This window comes from Bombus fervidus, chromosome 5 (genome assembly GCF_041682495.2).
Source record: "Bombus fervidus isolate BK054 chromosome 5, iyBomFerv1, whole genome shotgun sequence".
Taxonomy (NCBI): domain Eukaryota; kingdom Metazoa; phylum Arthropoda; class Insecta; order Hymenoptera; family Apidae; genus Bombus; species Bombus fervidus.
The window spans coordinates 2,184,122-2,203,480 of record NC_091521.1 but is presented as its reverse complement, the minus strand read 5'-3'; the positions used below and the strand labels follow the sequence as shown (position 1 = coordinate 2,203,480).

General features: G+C 36.7%; 2 protein-coding genes across 17 annotated transcripts in view; one reads left to right on the top strand and one right to left on the bottom strand.

The window, feature by feature from the left end:
* Nucleotides 1-19,359, bottom strand: part of Smr (nuclear receptor corepressor smrter) — a 59,542-nt gene that overhangs the window by 8,057 nt on the left and 32,126 nt on the right. The gene's annotated exons all lie outside the window — the stretch shown is intronic.
* Nucleotides 6,232-18,489, top strand: LOC139987487 (uncharacterized). 2 transcript variants are annotated; one of them, XM_072003800.1, is made up of 3 exons: nt 6,232-6,467; nt 15,844-16,315; nt 16,767-18,488. In XM_072003800.1, exons 2-3 carry the CDS (start codon nt 15,876-15,878, stop codon nt 17,842-17,844), a joined length of 1,518 nt encoding a protein of 505 aa, XP_071859901.1. In that variant the 5' UTR covers nt 6,232-6,467; nt 15,844-15,875; the 3' UTR covers nt 17,845-18,488. The 2 variants fall into 2 exon arrangements, with proteins under 2 accessions (XP_071859901.1, XP_071859900.1); XM_072003799.1 differs by lacking the exon at nt 6,232-6,467 and adding an exon at nt 14,019-14,879 and having other exon boundaries at nt 16,767-18,489.

Sequence of the window (19,359 nt, the reverse complement as noted above, 5' to 3'; positions counted from 1 at the left end):
GAGCGTAGAAGCAAGAACTCGCAGCGAAAACACGAAGGGAGGAGGCTGCGAGTGTGTAGAGGGATGAGGAAAAAGCGATGAAGCAGCAGCAGGTCGGATGGGAGGAGGACGGGCAGTCGGGCCGCACGGAAACGGAGCGAGAAACAGAATAATTACCGAGACTTTGCTGGTTAACTAATTAAGGGTAGCCAATTAAAAAGTTCTCTCTCGCCCGCGGCCTCGCAAACATTGACGTAGAGGCGGGAGACATGGTAAAATCGCTTTGATGGTTTTATCCGGGAACGGGTTGGGTGCCAGGTGAAAAATTTAAGTTTATTCTTTCCACGGCTATTATTGTCGGGCTCATTTGCGTAAGTATAGTCGCTGAAAGAGATACAGCGGGCTTGTAAAATCGGTCAGCAGCTAAATTTGATACTTTTCAGCTTTCAATGGTTAACTCTCTGATTCCCATTGTCACTTACTTATGCCATCTTTTATTTATTCTATAACAAGTATAAATTGATAGTTTGGGAATTCTAGTGTACAATGGCTAATACAATATTTATATCAATATGTTAATTCAAAATTTTTGCAATAGAAAAAAAAAAGAAAAAAAGAGAGAGAAGAAATGTTTTATGTTATTTGATATAATATTTTGAGTTTACACCATTGTGTAAGGTTTATGATATTCGAATTTTTATATGTATTTGGAAAATCATTGACACTGATACGTGAATACTAATTCGAGATTACATATGGAATAGTATGTTCTTGTATGTTTCTATGTATATTTCTTCATTGAGAAATGTACCATGGGAGAAATTATTTGAACTCGAAAGAAACTCCTATTTCGTATAACGTTAAACATAAACAAAGCAAAAAGGTAATCAATATAATGGCCATTCGAAACGTTTGACGATCATCGTTTAAATTAATTTACGTTTACAAAGTACATAATGATTTGATAATGATCTGAAACATTTAACCTTGGTGTCATTTATTTGTTAAGTGGATATATTTTCACGTTGCGGACGTGATGTAATTAATCAATCTGTGAATGACACAAGCATTTGCGATAATTATTAATTTCTAGTATCGCGGTTGAGCGCGAGTTCCGTTAGTTTTGTGTTATGTACATCAATCAAATAAATTAACAGAGTTTGGTATGACAGACAATTAAAGCTACATTAATAAGCTAATTTACAACCCTCGATATTGTTTTACTTATATGTTTCCTCTTATTACTTGCAAATGTCACTTCATCTTAACGTATCGTGTAGATCTATTGTTTTCTTCCTATGTAACAAAAAATATATTTTCCCAGTTATATCTTTTTTCAATCTTCATGTAATTAATCGAATAATAAATATATCAGGTACGAATATATGAAAATATCTTAATTTCACTAAAACAGATACAATTTTGTAATTAGTAAACGATATCATCGTGCAAGGCAGATAAAAACTGAACGATTTAAACAAATTAATCAATTAAAACAAACTAATGGTTATATGAAATATATTCATCCATCAGAAAAATAATATTCAGTATATAGAGTATATACAGAATAAATAATAATTTACATTAAAAAAAAACCCATCATCGTTTCATTTAAATAACTGAGAATTTCTTACTATCGATTATTCAGAGAAGACAATTGCTGAGCCGTGTAAATACTCAAGAATTACTTCCTTCAAAAATTATTCGTAGAAAGGATTTCTACCTTAACAAACGTTAATTTCTAATCCACTTAACGAATAAATAAACAACAACAAAAATAACAATGATTTAATTCGGCGAATTTTTAACGACGTTCCGAAGCAATTATCCGATCAATTCTATCCGAGCTTCGTAAAATTAGCCATCGGATCGTATGCAATAGCTAAATTATGAGAAGCAATTTCTCTGGCACAGGGGAATAGCTGCCAATCAGTGTCGCGAATATTCTCGTATGGCGTTTATATGATTGCTCGGTAGACAATTCTTCCTCTCGCGCGTTGGCTACTGTGTCCCTTCCGCTTCTCTTCGCTATATCCGGTTTGATACAGTATACACCATCGGTAGTCCTGCGTCAACAGTAATTTTCTCCGTGTTTCGAAAGACACGAATATACCGTATGACAGGCCTCTAGAGATTAGTGCATGTATCATCGTAGTTTGATATAACGAAAGCTTGCAGATCACTTTGAACGATTGAAAAATCGTCGATAATTATAATGCGATGTCGATGGTGTATTACGTTGTACTTTTACATGATTTCAATTATCAGCCTTTTAACGAGAAGTAAATGATTGGATATATATATATATTAGATGAACGATTAGATTATTAATTACATCGATAAATCAAGTTATTCTAAATCAATCAATTTTCTTGTACACTTTTATCACGCATCAACGATTGACGAATAAATAATACGAGATCCGTTGTGAGTCTTCAAGGAGCTCGAATAGCAGCGTAAGCTTCTTTTCTATTAGATGCGTTTGTTCGCCCTTGCAACTTCGCTCTCTGTATGTTTCTTAATCTCATTGTCCACGTACGCAATTGACGTTGCTACACGAATATTTTTAACAAGAATTACTTTCATTTCACGGAAAAATAATACAAAAGATCGATGCACGAACGCGCTTTAATTTCAAATAGTTTTGCTTGAAACGATCGCGCAGTTCTAACAAGCATTCGTTCTCCCACGCACAGAATAAAATTATAATTCGACGTCGTGAAACTCTATTAAATCATACGATAAAATAATGCTTATAAAACAGACACAGAACACCTGGATACTTGACATTTTGCGCAAAGCTACATTTCTTCGCTGTGTCGTGGCATTCAAGGACGCGAAACAAAGGCTACAATCGGAAGAATGTCGTTGAGCTTATTCAAACGATAAATCGAAAGATAACAGAGAGAGAGAGAGAGAGAGAGAGAGAGAGAGAGAGAGAGAGAGAGAGAGAGAGAGAGAGAGGAGAAATGGGGGAAAAGCGAAGAACAGAAAAAGGAAAGAAAAAGATATCACTCGTAAGGGAGAGACATTAGCTACGTGCTAATTAAGCTGGCTTGAAAGAGAACGACGAGTATACCTTGAATATTTCAGAAAGGGTATCACGAGAGAATCCCATACACCTTTCCCCTTCCTGCAACCCTTCCTCTCCATTTCATTTATCCGCCTTTAGTTCTGGCCATGCGTGTAATTCTCGCTTCTCTTTATACCGATCAATGATTTTCGGTCGAAATTTATTATGCGTGGTTTTTCTCAGCCACGCTTATGGAAATAGATCACGTTGATAAGATAAATGCTAGATAATTTCTGTATACATTGTATCCGTGTAATTGCGTTGAGAAATTAAGTAGAATAGGACGATAGGACTTGAACAGGACTTGTGGCAATTCAAGTAGAATAGAAGGACGTCCAATGAGATGGAATTAATAATTTACAATTATCGTAAAGCAAGGGAGAGAATTGGTGTAGAAGATTACAGGAAATTGATACAAAGATAGTAGGGAAATCAAGGGACTTGAAAATTGGTAGAAAATTAATTGATGAAAACCGAAGAAACCTAAAAAAAAATGATAGCGTGTCCATCACCGAATGAAATGTTATAAAAATTTCCTACGATATGCGAAACGAAAGAAGGCGCTGACTTCTCGAAATAAATCGTAGGAAATATACGAAACAACGCGTTCAATCTTTTTCTGTTTTGTAACAGCGAAGCGGTATGTATCTGTGATTCAAATGTCCGTGAACAAGCATGTAAGGGTCAGATAATGTGTTAAACCAACAAATAAGTATTATTGCACGTGTCCCCAATGTGCATGTAGCAGCGACTATGTGTGTTAATAAAATATTCTCTTTGATTCCGACCGTGCACGCGTGCGTGTGTATTATGCGTATAGCAAACACGGAATATTACCCGTTTACTCATTGTGACTGGGAATTAAGCAGAGAAAGAAAGCACGATTAACCTGGCTTAAGCGAATGTCTTTAAGCGCGTATGAGCTAAATGGAACAAACAGGAGTTTATTACCCACAGAATTAATAATTGTCATGATTTTCAGGTAGTCGGATTATCGAAAGAATGGCGATGAAAAATATAAACGTAAGAATTGTAAACTTGCGTGTACTAATGTGTGTACTTAGTTATACTATATTTGAATCATACTGATTAAAGTGATACCCAACGAGAATAAAATAAACGTGTATGATTTCAATTCTAAAAGCTCCTACATGTTTTGAGGAATCGTAGAAAAAGAAAAGTGAAACTCATTACTTGGATAGATTAGCTAGTTCTAATGTGAAATGCTTAATTAACATTAATTAACAAACGACTGGTTTTACACAATTCCTACTTCGTGTTACATTTTTTCCACGATAATTGAAGGAATAATATATTAAATTTACGTTTTTTTTATATATTCAAAATCAAAATAATTTTGTATCATGGCTACTTATACCAATACCAGACAAAATAACTGCTACTTGTCAAAGTGTAAAAGACTTCTACAATCTATTTACCGAACCCGAATTAACCAGTTTCCTCGTTCCGTACAACTTCCCACGCGTTTTCAGAATTTCTATCGCGTATCATTCAATATAACTGTGTCGATTATGAAGAAAATTCCGGATCGATCACTAAGTCGCTAAATGCTAACACAAGAACTTCCACACTAATCAAAATGACTGATTCTGCAATTTTTTTTATAAATTTGCCAACACCAATTTAGAGATCATGGTCACAGATGGATTAATAATAGCAGAAATGTAATACAAATAAGTTTAATAGGAAGAGAAATGAAATACAAAAATATTCTATTATTACGTATTTTTTGAAGACCAGTCGTTTTGACTAGTTTTGATAGAAATAGCTTCATCTTAATTGTCGATCGTTCTAGAGTTAAATGGAACGCGTATCAAACACAACTTCTTGAAGACTATAAGATCCTCATAAAATATTTGGTACATATCTGAAAATCTATTACGTAAACATATTGTAACTTTTCCTTCGACGAGCATCTAGTTGAAAAATATTCTCTCCTAATAAAAAAAATTACTCCCTTCCTTGTTTTTTAATTCCAGATGTTGGACGAATAAATCCATATCGCGAAGAAGTATAGAAATTAAAACGAATAATCGAAAGGGGTTAACGGAGTAGATAGAGAGGGTTCTCTTCTCTTGTGTTTGCGCCCAACGTTTCGCTGGAGGCATCGAAACGACGCGTTTTTTTATTTACGTATTTATGAGATTACATAACGGTCCGGCCCGACAAAAATGATTAAAAGCAAATATGTGCGGTGGTTTTTCGTGATTCAACCAATACGAGGACCAAGGAATCGTCAAACACGTGATAATACAACCGTAACACAATCGAGTCAAATCAATCGTAATATGACGAGAAATAACGAGAATTCATTTTTCTATAATCCAATATGCCGGGACACCGGTTTTAACTGTATTTTTCGTTGAAACGGATACATCCGGTGAACGTATAAAGCGTAACGCGATAATGGAAATTACTACGTCGATTATTTTATTCCTGTTATGAAAGTCGATGAATTATAACGTGGGCAGGGTTTGGTAACGGAATAAAATCTTCGAATTGAAGAACTTTATGGGATGGGTTCCGTGAGTAAATACACGTATGTATATACGCGCGTACATCGAATGATTCGATTACCGTGTTTGGCCACGTGTGTTCGGTGCAGCACGTTTTAATGACGTACAAACGCTGTTCTTGCAGAATTTCTCGCAAACAAAAATTCGTTAGGATTGGTAAAGGGAGGAGCGTTACCTTTTTATTCGATTAATTCCTTTAATTCGTTAATTATACAATGAATTCAATGGCTTTTAATCAACTTTTAATATTTGCCAAATTGATCTGCGAGAAATATTCGCGAGAAATATGGAAATAATTTATGCAAGGCAATACACTACTTCGAACGAAATTATAAATCTATAGATAGAGAACTACAAGAAAGATAAATAAACTTAACAGACTTTCGAACCACGTTAAAATCCCTCGTTTTACAGTTATTTTATATCTGAGATTCGACTTTTCGTTTTCTAGGTAATCGTTATCAAAGAAAGTTATAAAATCGGAATTACTTTGATCGAATGTATGATATGAAAATAAAAAAGATAAGAACGATTGACAATTTCCTTTGTTATAAAAAATGAAATTCCCTCGGCGTAATATCTAAATCTAAAACGACGAGCTCCAATCTCTGATCTTTCTCAAGTTAGTATGAAAATATTGAAACGTGATTGATTAAAATTAATTCTTCTATAACTCGTGATCGACAACTACGTGTTACTTCGATCGAATTATTAGAGAAACTTATGAGATTTGGCTGTAAGCTTTTTCACAGAGAGCTGGCTACGCTCGATGATCACGATGACAAATGGAGAAACAGGTCGAATAAATACGGGGGAGATCGTCGCGACTACTTATTCTGGAAAACCGATTGATCCCGGTCCAAATAAGATCTAGTCGTGTAAATAATGTGTGTTAATCGAAGAACAGAAATAGAGAGGCACATGATATTATAGTATTGACGATGAAATGACCACTCGTAGCTGGAACAGTATTATCTTTGTGATCAACCATTTTCACCTATTACGGACGGAGAATGCATAAATTGAATAATTTTATAGGAATAATCCAGTAAGATAAAGATACATGTTGACCATTTTATTTCGTCCTTTTGTCTATACATCATGTACTATATACCACGACGTAGTTAGTTAAATTTGAACTACCAATCAAAAAAGTCGTACGACTATTACTTGTTTGTATTTTAATAATATTTCACCGGCATCGGAATCACAAATAAATTTGTTGCTTATGAGCCGCGAACGTTCTAAAGAAAAATAAACGAAGAATCCTGAAGATTCTAGTAGATATTTATTGTATTATCTTATTGAAATTTGCATTTAAAATTATCAAATGCTACGTCATTTATGGATAATATTAGTGAAGAAAATACAATATAATTAATTTTTAATAGAAACAAAACATAAATAATAGCCAAGCCTCGAATAAATAAATTACCATATACATCCAAGAAATATTACTAATCCAAGTAATGACTCTTCTCCGATTAACAGGTTAAATAACATTCCACACACAAAATCATACTCCTATACATATATATTTATGCGCTTACAGACAACTAGATCACACGCAGAAAGCTATATTAACAGTGCACGATGTGTATCCATCCATACGTAGATAATCCATTATTTGCACAACGAAAACGCGGCCATGGCTTTCGCGTTGAATTCAACCACACTCCTTGCTCTCTCTATCTCTCCCTCTCTTTCTCTTTCTCTCACTTTACCAACCGTCTAATGCACACAGGAACACGACAGCTGTGTGTTGCTCTGCAGCTAAAGGCATTAATTGGGATTAAGTAAATCAAGACGCTAATTAGCTCGCGCCAAGAGTGCGCGCACGCGCGCGTCATCGGCCTTTCGGCCCAACGACGAAGTTACCACCACCACGAGGTTCTCTCAAACCAAAATGTTACCACCCCTTGGCGTCAGCTCTAACCAGTGTAACTAGCTACACCGACGCGAGATCACCGTTTCCACGGTCATTTAATTTTCCTACCCATTTGCTGTGGCAACTGGCTGCTACGATTACAAATTTACCTGTGCAGACGATGGAACGCATTTATTCGAGGGTAGTCCGTTTATGCGACGTCACTAACAACACTTTTCCCTGTTCACTATGTACGACCAATGAATGTTCAAAAGGTAGATAGGCCTTTTGTTCATGGTAACAGATGATTATCTTTTATTGGGATGATGATGATGATTCGTTTGATTCGATCCTACCAGCTTTACAGTTGAGTATTAAACGAAAAGTCGGGAAAACGTTAAACGTTGTAGGCAAGCTTCGTTTGATTTATTTCAGCGTAGAATGATAATTTGCCGAATTAAAAGTATAATTAATTATAGCTGGAATTATTAAATTTATATTATCATGTTATTTCACAGTTAAATACGGTATCCAGGTCTTGTTATGGATCTTCGTTAAGAACAATCGAGTCGAGAAGCGGACGAATGTTTAATATTTCAATGGAAATAAAAGCTTTGGTATTGCTACGTGTTATACGTTTTCATCGTAGGACGCAAGAGGAAATCTAATAATTAGATCGGCAATCGTACTTGCAAAGATTTAATTACTCTCAGGTCCTCGATAGAAAGTCTTTTTCTACTCGATTTTATACTGTATGTTTAACGCGATGTATTCAATATATACCATCCAATTCTATTTAAAAATATCTATCGTTATATCCTTTCCATATCGACAACACCTCCCAAAACAACAGCTTGAAACAACAAAACCCTATAGAAAGAACCCCTACTCGAAGAACTCACTAAAAACTTCACAAATCCCATCGCGGAACCTTCAATTCGATTGCTTCGCCAATTACATACAACGCCATTAAAATTAAAGACAGAGGGCCAACTGAACCAAGAATCAACGCACCATACGGGTCGATGAAACGCAAAGGAAGAATAAGTGGATTTCTGAGCAGGTGAGTATTTATTTCATTACAAGCGAAATAGCCTATCTGCAAGGGACAGATAGTGAAAGAGAGAAATAGAGAGAAAATAAGTTCGAACGAACGTGTTCGGAATAGAGAAAGGGGATGGAGAGAGAGAGACAGAGATAGATAGATAGATAGATAGATAGAGAGAGAGAGAGAGAATGATGGCGAAAGCGGCGAAGAGAAGCTGCAGAAAGCCCGTACGGATCCTGGTAATATCGCGAAAAGTGTTTGCTCAGCTTGTCTCGACCGAGCTCGGAGCATTAAACCGCGAGAGCGTTCTTTCTCGTCTCCCTGGGATCCGGGGAGAGCGATACCGACCTCTCCAATGTGTACACTTCTGCTCCCGATTATACGTTGCGCGAGCCCGAACAGCTATTTCCTTCCTTTCCACCGCGGTGAATTTCGATTCTGCCAATTGAAGCGACGATCAGTTTCATGTACTTTGTCATGGAGTCCGGCGACAATTTAACTAACAGCTCGTGGGAAAGATGCAAAGAGTTTTTTAGGGAACGTGGAATACAATTGAAGTGATTGAGAAAATATCGAAAAAGACCATACGCATGTGAATGACGAGATGGTGAAATCGTTGAACTGATCTGACCAAAATTGCATAGAACGAATGACGCAAGATGGGCAGTTAAAATTTCCTGTTCGGTTGCGACCATACGAATCATACGATGGATAAGGGGAAAGATATTTAGCAGTGAAAAATAAATATTACTACGATATAGTGGTTTACCTTTGTCATAATCATGTTCTAGGACACGAGACGTGAATACTACTGCAAGATACCATTCAGATCAACGCACAAGGAAAAAGAAATTTTCCACGATTATGTAGCTGAATTTATAGGCACATACATATTTTTCTATTTAGATAGAATATATCACTGTATATATTACTGGAGCATCAAATCACCTACGACATCAACGATATCGGGCTGAATATTATCCCACTCGTCGAGCATAATCGTTCCACCAGAATGAATTCTTCTTACTTGGAAAATATTAAAGCATTTTTAAGAATTTACGTGTGTCTACAGCTTGGACAGTTTTTTTACTATAGCACTAATGTTTCAATTATTCCTGTAAGATGAACAATTTTACAAAGAGGAGACGATAAATTAGAGACGATATGGCGACAGAATCGATTCAGGTGATATCACGTTAATTGGTAGTATTATTATCAACGATGACGACAATGATACTAATAGCTATGTAAACGACGATTATGGTAGTAGTTGTTGCTTTCGATCGGGATACAACGGGATAAAGGGACGGCGTGGAGGAGGAAACGGAGAGACAGGGGGAACTTTGCGTCTGTTAACTTCAGTTTAAAGCTGCAGGTCTCCTGGGAAATGTGCGTAATCGCCATGTCCCATTCTGAATTGGTGGCGACGCATTCTTGCCTGGAACCGCGGCTGTTCCGCACCACCCTGTTACGATGACCCACGATTAACTTCAATGGCTCTGTATACCTCCCTTATTTTCCGTTATTTACGCCAACTCTTTGTATTTAGAATTCTGGTTTTGTTTTAATTTTGCTGAGTGACTGCATAGATAGGCTGGTATACGTGAAACATCGCTGGCCCAAATAAAGTTTCTAACATCAAAACATTACCTATTTAATCAAAGTAATCCTTGTATAATTCAACGTACCTTTCTAGTGACATTACTATGCTCCATTATTATGATTTCTCTTTTTTTTTCTTTTTTTTTTTCAAATAATTTTTACGTTCAAAAATTGTCTAGATAGAATAAAGTGAAATCAATGCGAAATACTAAATTTATATCTTCGTTCTTTTTTAACAAAGAATATCAAAATTTATTTGTATTCCATTTATTTGAATTGCGTGGACAACCTACATAGAAATAACACATTTTCTTTCATTTTTCATTTTTCTAGCCCTGTACAACGGAAATTTTGCTTACTCGTAAGAAAAAAATGTCGTTGATTATGGTTTCTCATTTTTGTTTGACCAATAATTGCAGTAAGCTCGATCAACGTTATCGATTCGATACCAAACCTAATTTTCCTCCAGAAGACGAGGGAAAATGCGAAATATCGGCATGGAAGAAAAAAACCACTCTTTCCACGATATGAAGATATATTCTTATGTGTGTCCGGAAGCACGTACACGTTTCCGTACACAGGCCGTTCTCCATTCGAACGGCGAAGGAACGCCAATTTTCCGGTTCGCGAAAATGCGATAGGGCGAAAGGAAAGGAAATACACATGGTGTCTCAAATAATTTACCACTAATTTTTGCCAATATATCCATTGACTCCTATTGGTAAAAATAAAAAAGATATAAAACTGAAAGAATTAAAAATAAAAAGGATCTAATAATATCTATAATAGAAGAAATTACATTTCACTCGCAGGTATTGCAGAGAATCATTCGAACTGCCAAAAGTGCAAATAAAAATTACGAATTGATCGTTCTAACCATCGCGATAGTTTCAGCGTCGATACATAAAATACCAAGCAAAATGTCTAAAATAGCGGGGATAAAAATAAAAATACGAACATCCGAGGCTAATGATTTAACGAAAAGTCTGTTAGAAAGTATTGCACGATTTCCGAACGAAGCAGCGCCATTCGTATATCATTCTTTGCGCCCAATTTTCAATCCTTAAATCAGAATGACGAGTGGTTTGTGCCAGAAAACCCTGGGACACCGTGTACAGAAAGAAAGAGTAAGATAGTTTGAACCGATATAGAGGGGTGGCCGAGGGTCGAAAAAGCGAAGAGAGCGAGCAAACGAGCGACCTGTACGTATACGGGCCACCAGGCGGAATAAAGTGAAATTTCAGCGCAACCTGAATTATAAACGATATTATGCAAACACTGCGGAGAAAGAGTACTCGTAGCCGCGAGTTAATTTGATGAAAAACATCAGAGAGCAGCCAGAATAGAGGAAACGAGATAGGGGTGAAACAGAGAAAGGAAGGAGTGAAGAAGGGTAAGGGAGAAAGGGGAGGACAGGCAAAAGACGCATCCCGGAAAGAACGTTCTTGAGGAGGAACACGCTCCTCTTCATCTACGCTTTCCGACTCTAAAGGCACTCTAATCACCGAACAACCATGCCAAACTGTGGTCATCAGAGTCTTTGTTTTGTCTTTTATCCCGTGTTCCCTTTCTTCCGTCTTTGCTTCTCTTGCGTTTTCTACTCTCGTTCTGAGCGACGAGTGTTACGCGTGCGATACGTTTCGGTAATTTTTTGGACAAAGAGAGGAATTCTTTCACGGGGCTTACGACAGGGCCGTTGTATCGAGTAGAATATTCAATATCAAAGAGAGAGCTTTCCTTGATTTATTTCTTCCATTTTTGCTCGACAGTCGATAGCTTGGCTGTTTTTTGATTCGTTGGTTTCTTTATTGCATTTAGTAACTGGTTTTATTTGTTTCTTTGAACGTTTCATAATTTGTGTAACTTCGTTATTTTCTTTCACATCTTCCTTTGGTTTCACATACTTTTTATAATTTAATTTGTTTGATTCCTTTCTTCCGTTTCAATCTCCTAATTGAAGTGCTTAATTCATGTTATTCGAAGGCGCGGACGCAAAGAACCTTACGTTCGGATATACGCGATGAATATGCAGAAAGAGAATTGCAACTTAGTTCAAAGTAATATTTCTGCGAGCTGGATGTTTCTATTCGAATCGTAACTTCAGTTAGTAATTTGATATATCTTTGATTCTACGTATGTCGCGAAAACGTATCAATCTTGTAAAAAGTGTCTAGCCCGAAACTAAACTAGTTATTTATGCTGGCGATTTTTAGCAGCATATAATTCAATTCAACGATTTAAAATGTTAAAAAAACATCGTTCACCGACCAGCTCTTCTAACTTGGAAAAATAGCCACACCGATGATTCGTAGGACTAATTGACTCAACAACCCAATCGGCTTTCTTTCATCCTTTTTGTCAGAATGCGATACACTATCAGAGAAACAGAGAGTAAGGGTACGTCGATCATATCCCACGAGTACGAGGATGGTAAGAATAAAAAAACAGAGCTTCCACAATCTCGCACCAGTCGAATCGCGGCCGCGATTGATTCTCTCTCTTTCTATTTTCTATTATTCTTCTTCCCATCGCCATTCCCTTCCGTTTCACTTCTTCCTTTCGGCAACAACAAACTAACGACGATATCGCGTAAAAATCTTTGACTGGATTCATCGAATGAAAATGTTTCGTCTTCGTGAATGGATATAAGAACGCGTAACATAACGAAACGCGCTTTGTTTTTGATTAATTGACGTCTTAATTGACGATTAGATTATTCGTGAGAAATTTAGGGGTCTACAGGGAACTTGGGTATCTGTTAAGAATTTAAACGTCAAGGGAATTCTGGTCGGTGGTAGTTTGCGAAATAACACACGTGGCCAAAACGCGTAATATTTTTAGATGCGTCCCAAATCCAAACATGTTCAAAGTCATTTCGTCGTTTCGACATATTTGCTCTGGAGCTAAAATGTTGCTCTATCCATAGGTATCGATAGCAAGATCTCGAAATACTACGCTTAACTCGCTATTAGAAACTCGATAACCAAAAGCAGGAAGAAACTGGAAGATAGAGGGAAAAGAAAGAAAAAACAAGAAGAGAAACTATAAAGAAAGACAGAGTACCAAAATACAAGTTTAAAACGGAAGAAGCACGAGGTAGCCGATAGGTAAAAGAGGAGGTAGAAGAAAGAGGAAGTGGAAGTGGAGGATATATGGTAGGGGAAGACGAAGAAAAATGCTTGGTACAATTTTCGACATGGTAAATACACTAGGCGCACGTGCAACCCTGCCAGTAATCGAGGCAGCGCCGCCAATCTCGACTCGTCGGGGGCGGTTCTCCGCTGGCTAGGGGATGGGGTGAGCTGCACAGGGACTGGCTGATACCAGCCGTCTGGAGGAGGAAACTCGAAGGGCGGTAGAACCTCGTCGAAAAACTAGCTGAATTTACGGACGTTTACGACGGTGGCGCAACGTCACGGAAACCTGGCGTTCAAATCACGGGCAATCGCGACGCACGCCGGTTATCTCTTCGACTTTGCGTTTATATCCGCTTCTCAATCGTCGATTATACTATTTATCGCTCATACTTTGTCGTCGTGAATCTTCGGGATCTTAGAAATATACGGTCGCTCGTAAGTCGAGAGCGAAAGGGTGTTTGATGACTCTGACAACTGGAAGATCGAGGAGAATTTGGGGATGAAAACGGATAGTGATAATCGGAGAAGTTGGCTTTTATAATTGATTCGAGTACGACCGGAGAACTCGTCGGAGAAATAAGGTTTTAAATAAGAGGACAGGAAGTTCGACGAGTGGAGGAAATGAGGCGGAATTGGGAACGAAGGAAGAACGTGATTGTTGGAGAAGTTTGAAAAATTGATTTTGCTCGAATTTGATTTGAGAATTAATGGAAGAATCTGTACAATATTTGAAGATATTTACGGTTCTAGCGAGTAACGCTAAAGGGGTGGAATCGGGAAATTGGAAAGAAACGTGTGTCATAGTTGGACAAGTTCGAACATTTGTTTCGATGGGATTCGCTTTGAAAATTCACCGCGCAATTGGAAGAACACGGTTTTAAATAATAATACTGCAGATTGAGAATGATTTTATTGGAAAATTAATCGAGGAACCGCAGGAATAAGATTTTAATTAATATTAGAAGGCTGCTTGACTTTGTCGAGCGAAGGAATCGGCAAATCGAAAAGAAACGTGATAATCTGAACAGTTTCAAAATTAATTCAATCGGAAGATATTGGTCATAGATCTTTAAAAAGATGTCGCTCAAATTAATTCGACTCCTTAAAATTACAAGTGAAAGTTACTTTTAACAAGTTAACGGAGTAAATAAATCTTCGTACCACCATCGATGTGAATTCATCCTAATTCCAGCAACTTTATTCAAACGAATTTGTCCAAAGTTTATCGTCAATCGATAATTCTGCACAATGTCTATATACGTCAATTAATAAATCAGTTAGTTGGTACATAGTTGAAATCGTACGATGTATAGTTTATATAGAGCTTGGTTCGGTGACAGCGTTACGCCAGACAATTATTCAAGACTTCAAGAAACTTTATCGCCACCTGACACAGTGGTCAGAGTGGGAAACGAAGGAGAGCATCAGTTCGTCGCTCACAAAGGTGTTCTGGCCGCTCATAGCGGATATCTAAAAGCTTTGCTAACTAGCGCACCAACGACACCTAATCAAGGTGTTAACACGAATATTACATCTTGTGCTAACTTGCCAACCACTGCAATCGCGGTAACTACTACCAATTTGTCGGGACCATCGCAACGACAGCCTGTCACGTCTGTCTCGGTTTCGTCCATTGGTAAATATCGTAATTTATTCGAGTCGGTGAGTTGAAGAATGACACGAATTCAATATGGTTTTATTTCGATTATTTAAAATTTGCTACAATGTTTTATCTATGTATTTAAACTGGAATGGGGCTGCAAGATCGATAGCTTTACTGATACGCCAAAGCTAATGTTAGTTGGTATATTTGAAAACATTTGTAATTTTGAATTTGTACCGTTCTCCAACTTGCCGATTTATTTGTAGGTTTGCCTAGAAGAAAGTTCTGATGGATTTTAATACATTTAAAATTGAAGAAAAGAACATCGCGCAAAGACACCTTTCCTTAAACTAAACATTAAAAATTTAAAGAATCTGAATATTCCTAAATAAGAATACCTTTGCATCTTCGTTAAACCTTCCAATGCTTACGAAAATAAGTGCAATAAAAAATTCCTCTTTCGGTATTTTTCTAGTTATTCCTTATTCGACTTTTATCAAACGTTTCTAACGTGTTTCTAACGTTTCCAAGCAGAAAACGCACGAATTAACATTAAATTTACGACAATAATACCTTGCCTCTGGCCTTTCCTTCTGTTTCCACCTACGGCTTTCGAACAACACGGTAATTTCTTTATAGATTTCTTTTTGTGTCAGCCAGTAGAAGAATTTCCATAAAATCCTTTGTACTCAGAAGTATAAAACATCTGTTTCAAACGGAACAATGCTCGTTTTTCTGAACTAGTACCCTCTCTGTATACCTATATATAATCAAAATCCAATGCTCTAATTTCCCTATAATGTCTATTGAAAAACTATACTGTGGCGTACATAGTTTCTTTAAAAAATTTTGAATCATCGACGCACAAGCTACGAGTTAAACGCAAGAAGAATCAACGAACTGTAAGAAACAAACAAGAAATTTCAACAACTACATATAGCAATAAATCAAAAAACGGCTATATATTTTTTTTCTTGCTTTAAATTCTAATTTGTAGGTGGAGAAGCATTCGCGCCATTATTGAACTACATGTATACGGGTAGGTTGGAGGTAACATTGGATAACGTGTACAGCGTGCTATTAGCCACGCATTTGCTGCACATGCCAGGGGCACTGGAGCAATGCAGGGCTGCTTTACTAAGGCTGAGGGCACCGCCGCCTTTGCCAACACCGATACCGGTACCAGCAGGCCCGACGTCGACGTTAACGTCGACTTCCATATCCACGTCGACGCCAGGTTCGGGAAATATACTCAGACCTATACCAAACAGGCTGATGATAGATCCAAGCATATGCTGGCCACCGACAGCGCCTCTTTATCCACCAACAGCACCTGTACCCTCGTCTATCGGTATTCCACATTTACCTCAACTACAACCGTCGGTGCTAATGCAATCGACCGTACCACTCGGCGTTTCTGTCGCCCCGACGTCCAGTGTCCAAGAAACGCACAGCTCGACGGCTTATAGGTTTGGATGTTGATTTTGTTGATTTTAACGTATATCGAGATAAAGAATATGTGAAGTGTTTCTAGGAAACTGTAGGAGAGTTTGCTTCTCCTTTTAGCATTTTAGGAGATTTGGAATCTTATGTCAAAGACAGATATACTACAAATGTTATTATGACATGATATTACAATCGCGTTTTAACAGAACTAATAGACTTTGGATTGTGCTAAAAGTGTGACAATGCTGAATATCTAATTTCATTTCAACTTCTTAGATTTACTAAACATGTAATTGTCCAGCTATTCCGAGCAATTGTAGTACCAACTTTCCAACTAAAATATTAACTTCCAATAAATAAGTAATAAGTAGATGATAAAAGAAGCAGTTTACTGTAAAATAATCATATTATAGTTCGGGTATGTTTCATTGCATGGTATCAAGAAACCTAACGTTTCGTAACATCTGCCAACAGAGAAGTTTTATCGCCAAAATCATCAGTCTTCAAAATTGAACGAAATCGGGGCCTACGAGTGGATTGTAGACCAAAATCACCAGAGAACGTGTCCTCCAATCCTCTGCCCTTTGTGGCAGCAGCAGCAGCTGCATTTACCACTTTCACCACCTCTAACGTTGCCACATCGACACGAACGTCGTCGCCTTGTCAATCGATTTCACCTACACCGTCCTCCGCTTCTCAATCCTCGGTACCACCGTGTCAAAACAAAAAGACAACGGAACAGCAGCGTCAATCCACAGAAGAACACCGTTACGAACATCCAAATTCGAGCAACAACGAACAACAACATCGATCTCCACCTCTGACACCTGTAGAAGACACGGCAATACCTCGAAACGGTGACAGGAACATCGAATCAACGTCGATCAGCGAGGACGATCGAGGAAGATCTAGACGAAGAGGACGCGGTTCCAATAGGGCAAACGATAATTCTACGGGTATTTTGTCAGTGGTTTACGATGTGGCTTGTTGCGATGGTCCAGTCAAGTTCCATCGAGTGTTGAATGAAAATTACTCGTCAACAGCCTCGTGTGGGTCGAGTTCTGTACTACAACCGCGTTTACAGAGGCCGTGTTTTGAACCAGAAAACGCCTCTGGCGAAAATGACGAAAACGGAGGACCAACGGCTGTTAGAACTCCTTGCGACCAAATCGAGTCTGCAATGGATACGGGTAACAGCAGCGGGAGCTACACTTGCCGATACTGTAGGCACACTTTCAAGTCGCAGTATTGTTACAGAAAACATACCAAGAGGCATTTGTTGCCGACAAGAGCAAACGATCCGACTGGAAATAGACAGAGGCAGGATACAGAGGCTCGAAATAGAAGAGAAGTTCGATTGTTGGATTTAAATGTTCAGTATTATCCGTGTAAGATCTGTGGATGCAAATTCCCGAGCTATTATTTTGTACATAAACACAGGAAATTGTGCCATGCGAATACGGAGGAGAGAACACAGTCCGACGAAGCTAATAGCACAGCTACCGAGGATCAAGAGTCGACTACTTCAACGACGAATAACGATAGACAATGAAATTGAACTGCTACTTATGGTTTGTTGAGGTGGATTGGACAAGATGTTAAATGAGTGAAAATCGAAGCGAAGATAATTTCAATAAATCCGTAGTTGATTAAAAACACTTACCTATTTCAATGAAAAACAGGATGTTGGTGTCTTGTAGAAGTAAATTGGATATAGCGGAAACGTTAAGTGAAAATAAATGAAGATAAATAATTTTAACATATCACAAATTGCTTAAGCGGACTGGTCAAACAACATAGAATAAATTACTTGCGTTTCATGGAAGTAACTTGAATTAAGTAAAGATCAAAGTGAAATAAGATGAATACAGTTAGACAATGTTAATATATTAGCAATTGACATTTCGTCAAATAGGAAACTAGATTCTTTCTGTTTTATGGTAGTAGATTGAAAATAATGTTAAACAAATGGAAATAAAGTAAATAAAGGAAAAACATAAAGATAGGTGATATTATTGATAGTCGACGTTCTATTAAATATTAAAATGTAAAAGTATACCAATTATAATGATAATAATAAAATATAATTGAACTAAATATCGATGATTACATATAAAATAAATTTTCTATCAATCGATATTCATGTGTCAAACTATCTAATTTGAAAATTATCTGTTGATGTGTTAAATTGTATTAACATATATTATAAGCACTAGTTACATTATAATGTACTACATGTATGTAATTATAATATGAAAAATAATAATATGTGAAAGAGAAGACAATTGACCAGCACTGAAATTTCAATAATTTTGATCCATGAATTACATTGAAATTATGATTAGAAAAACAACGACATACTATAAAATTTAAATAATGAAAGTATTACTAATTATTATACTAATATTGACACTAGATGACAGTATGGTTCAAATTTGTACAATCCAATAAAAACTTCCTACATTAATTAATTAATTACTTAATAGAAATGATCAAATATTAAAAAATTAAAATATTCTACTTGAGTTTATTGACAATTCTGTCTTTATCGTCATTACCTTCTTCAAATTTTTAATCGTTCCATTCGACAAAATTTCAAGCCTCTTATTGTGTCCGAGCTTATAAGATCCCACCGTGTTTTTAGATTAATACAATTTTCTCAATTTTAATTTTATTAGAATTAGAATATCCTAAATATTGAATTAATTCAATAAATTCGAAAATATAATAAAGGTACTATCAATTGATCTAAAACGAAGATACATTACAGCGCTACAGTTTATGTCCAGAATTTTTCAAAAAGATAAAAATTATATGTATTATCCAAGTTTTTATTACATTGTAGAAAATTAATTCGAAGTTTCTTTCATATCATCAACAGAGATATAATGTAAAACACTAATACCTATTCTAAAACTAGAAGATATTTCTTCAATTTAATTAACTTACACTACATAGACGCCTGTTATATAGTTTTCTCAATTGTGAAACGAGAATACATAAGTCTCTGAATTCTCATTGAAAAAAGGAATTGAAATTTCTTTTTATGCAAGAACTGTCATTTAGA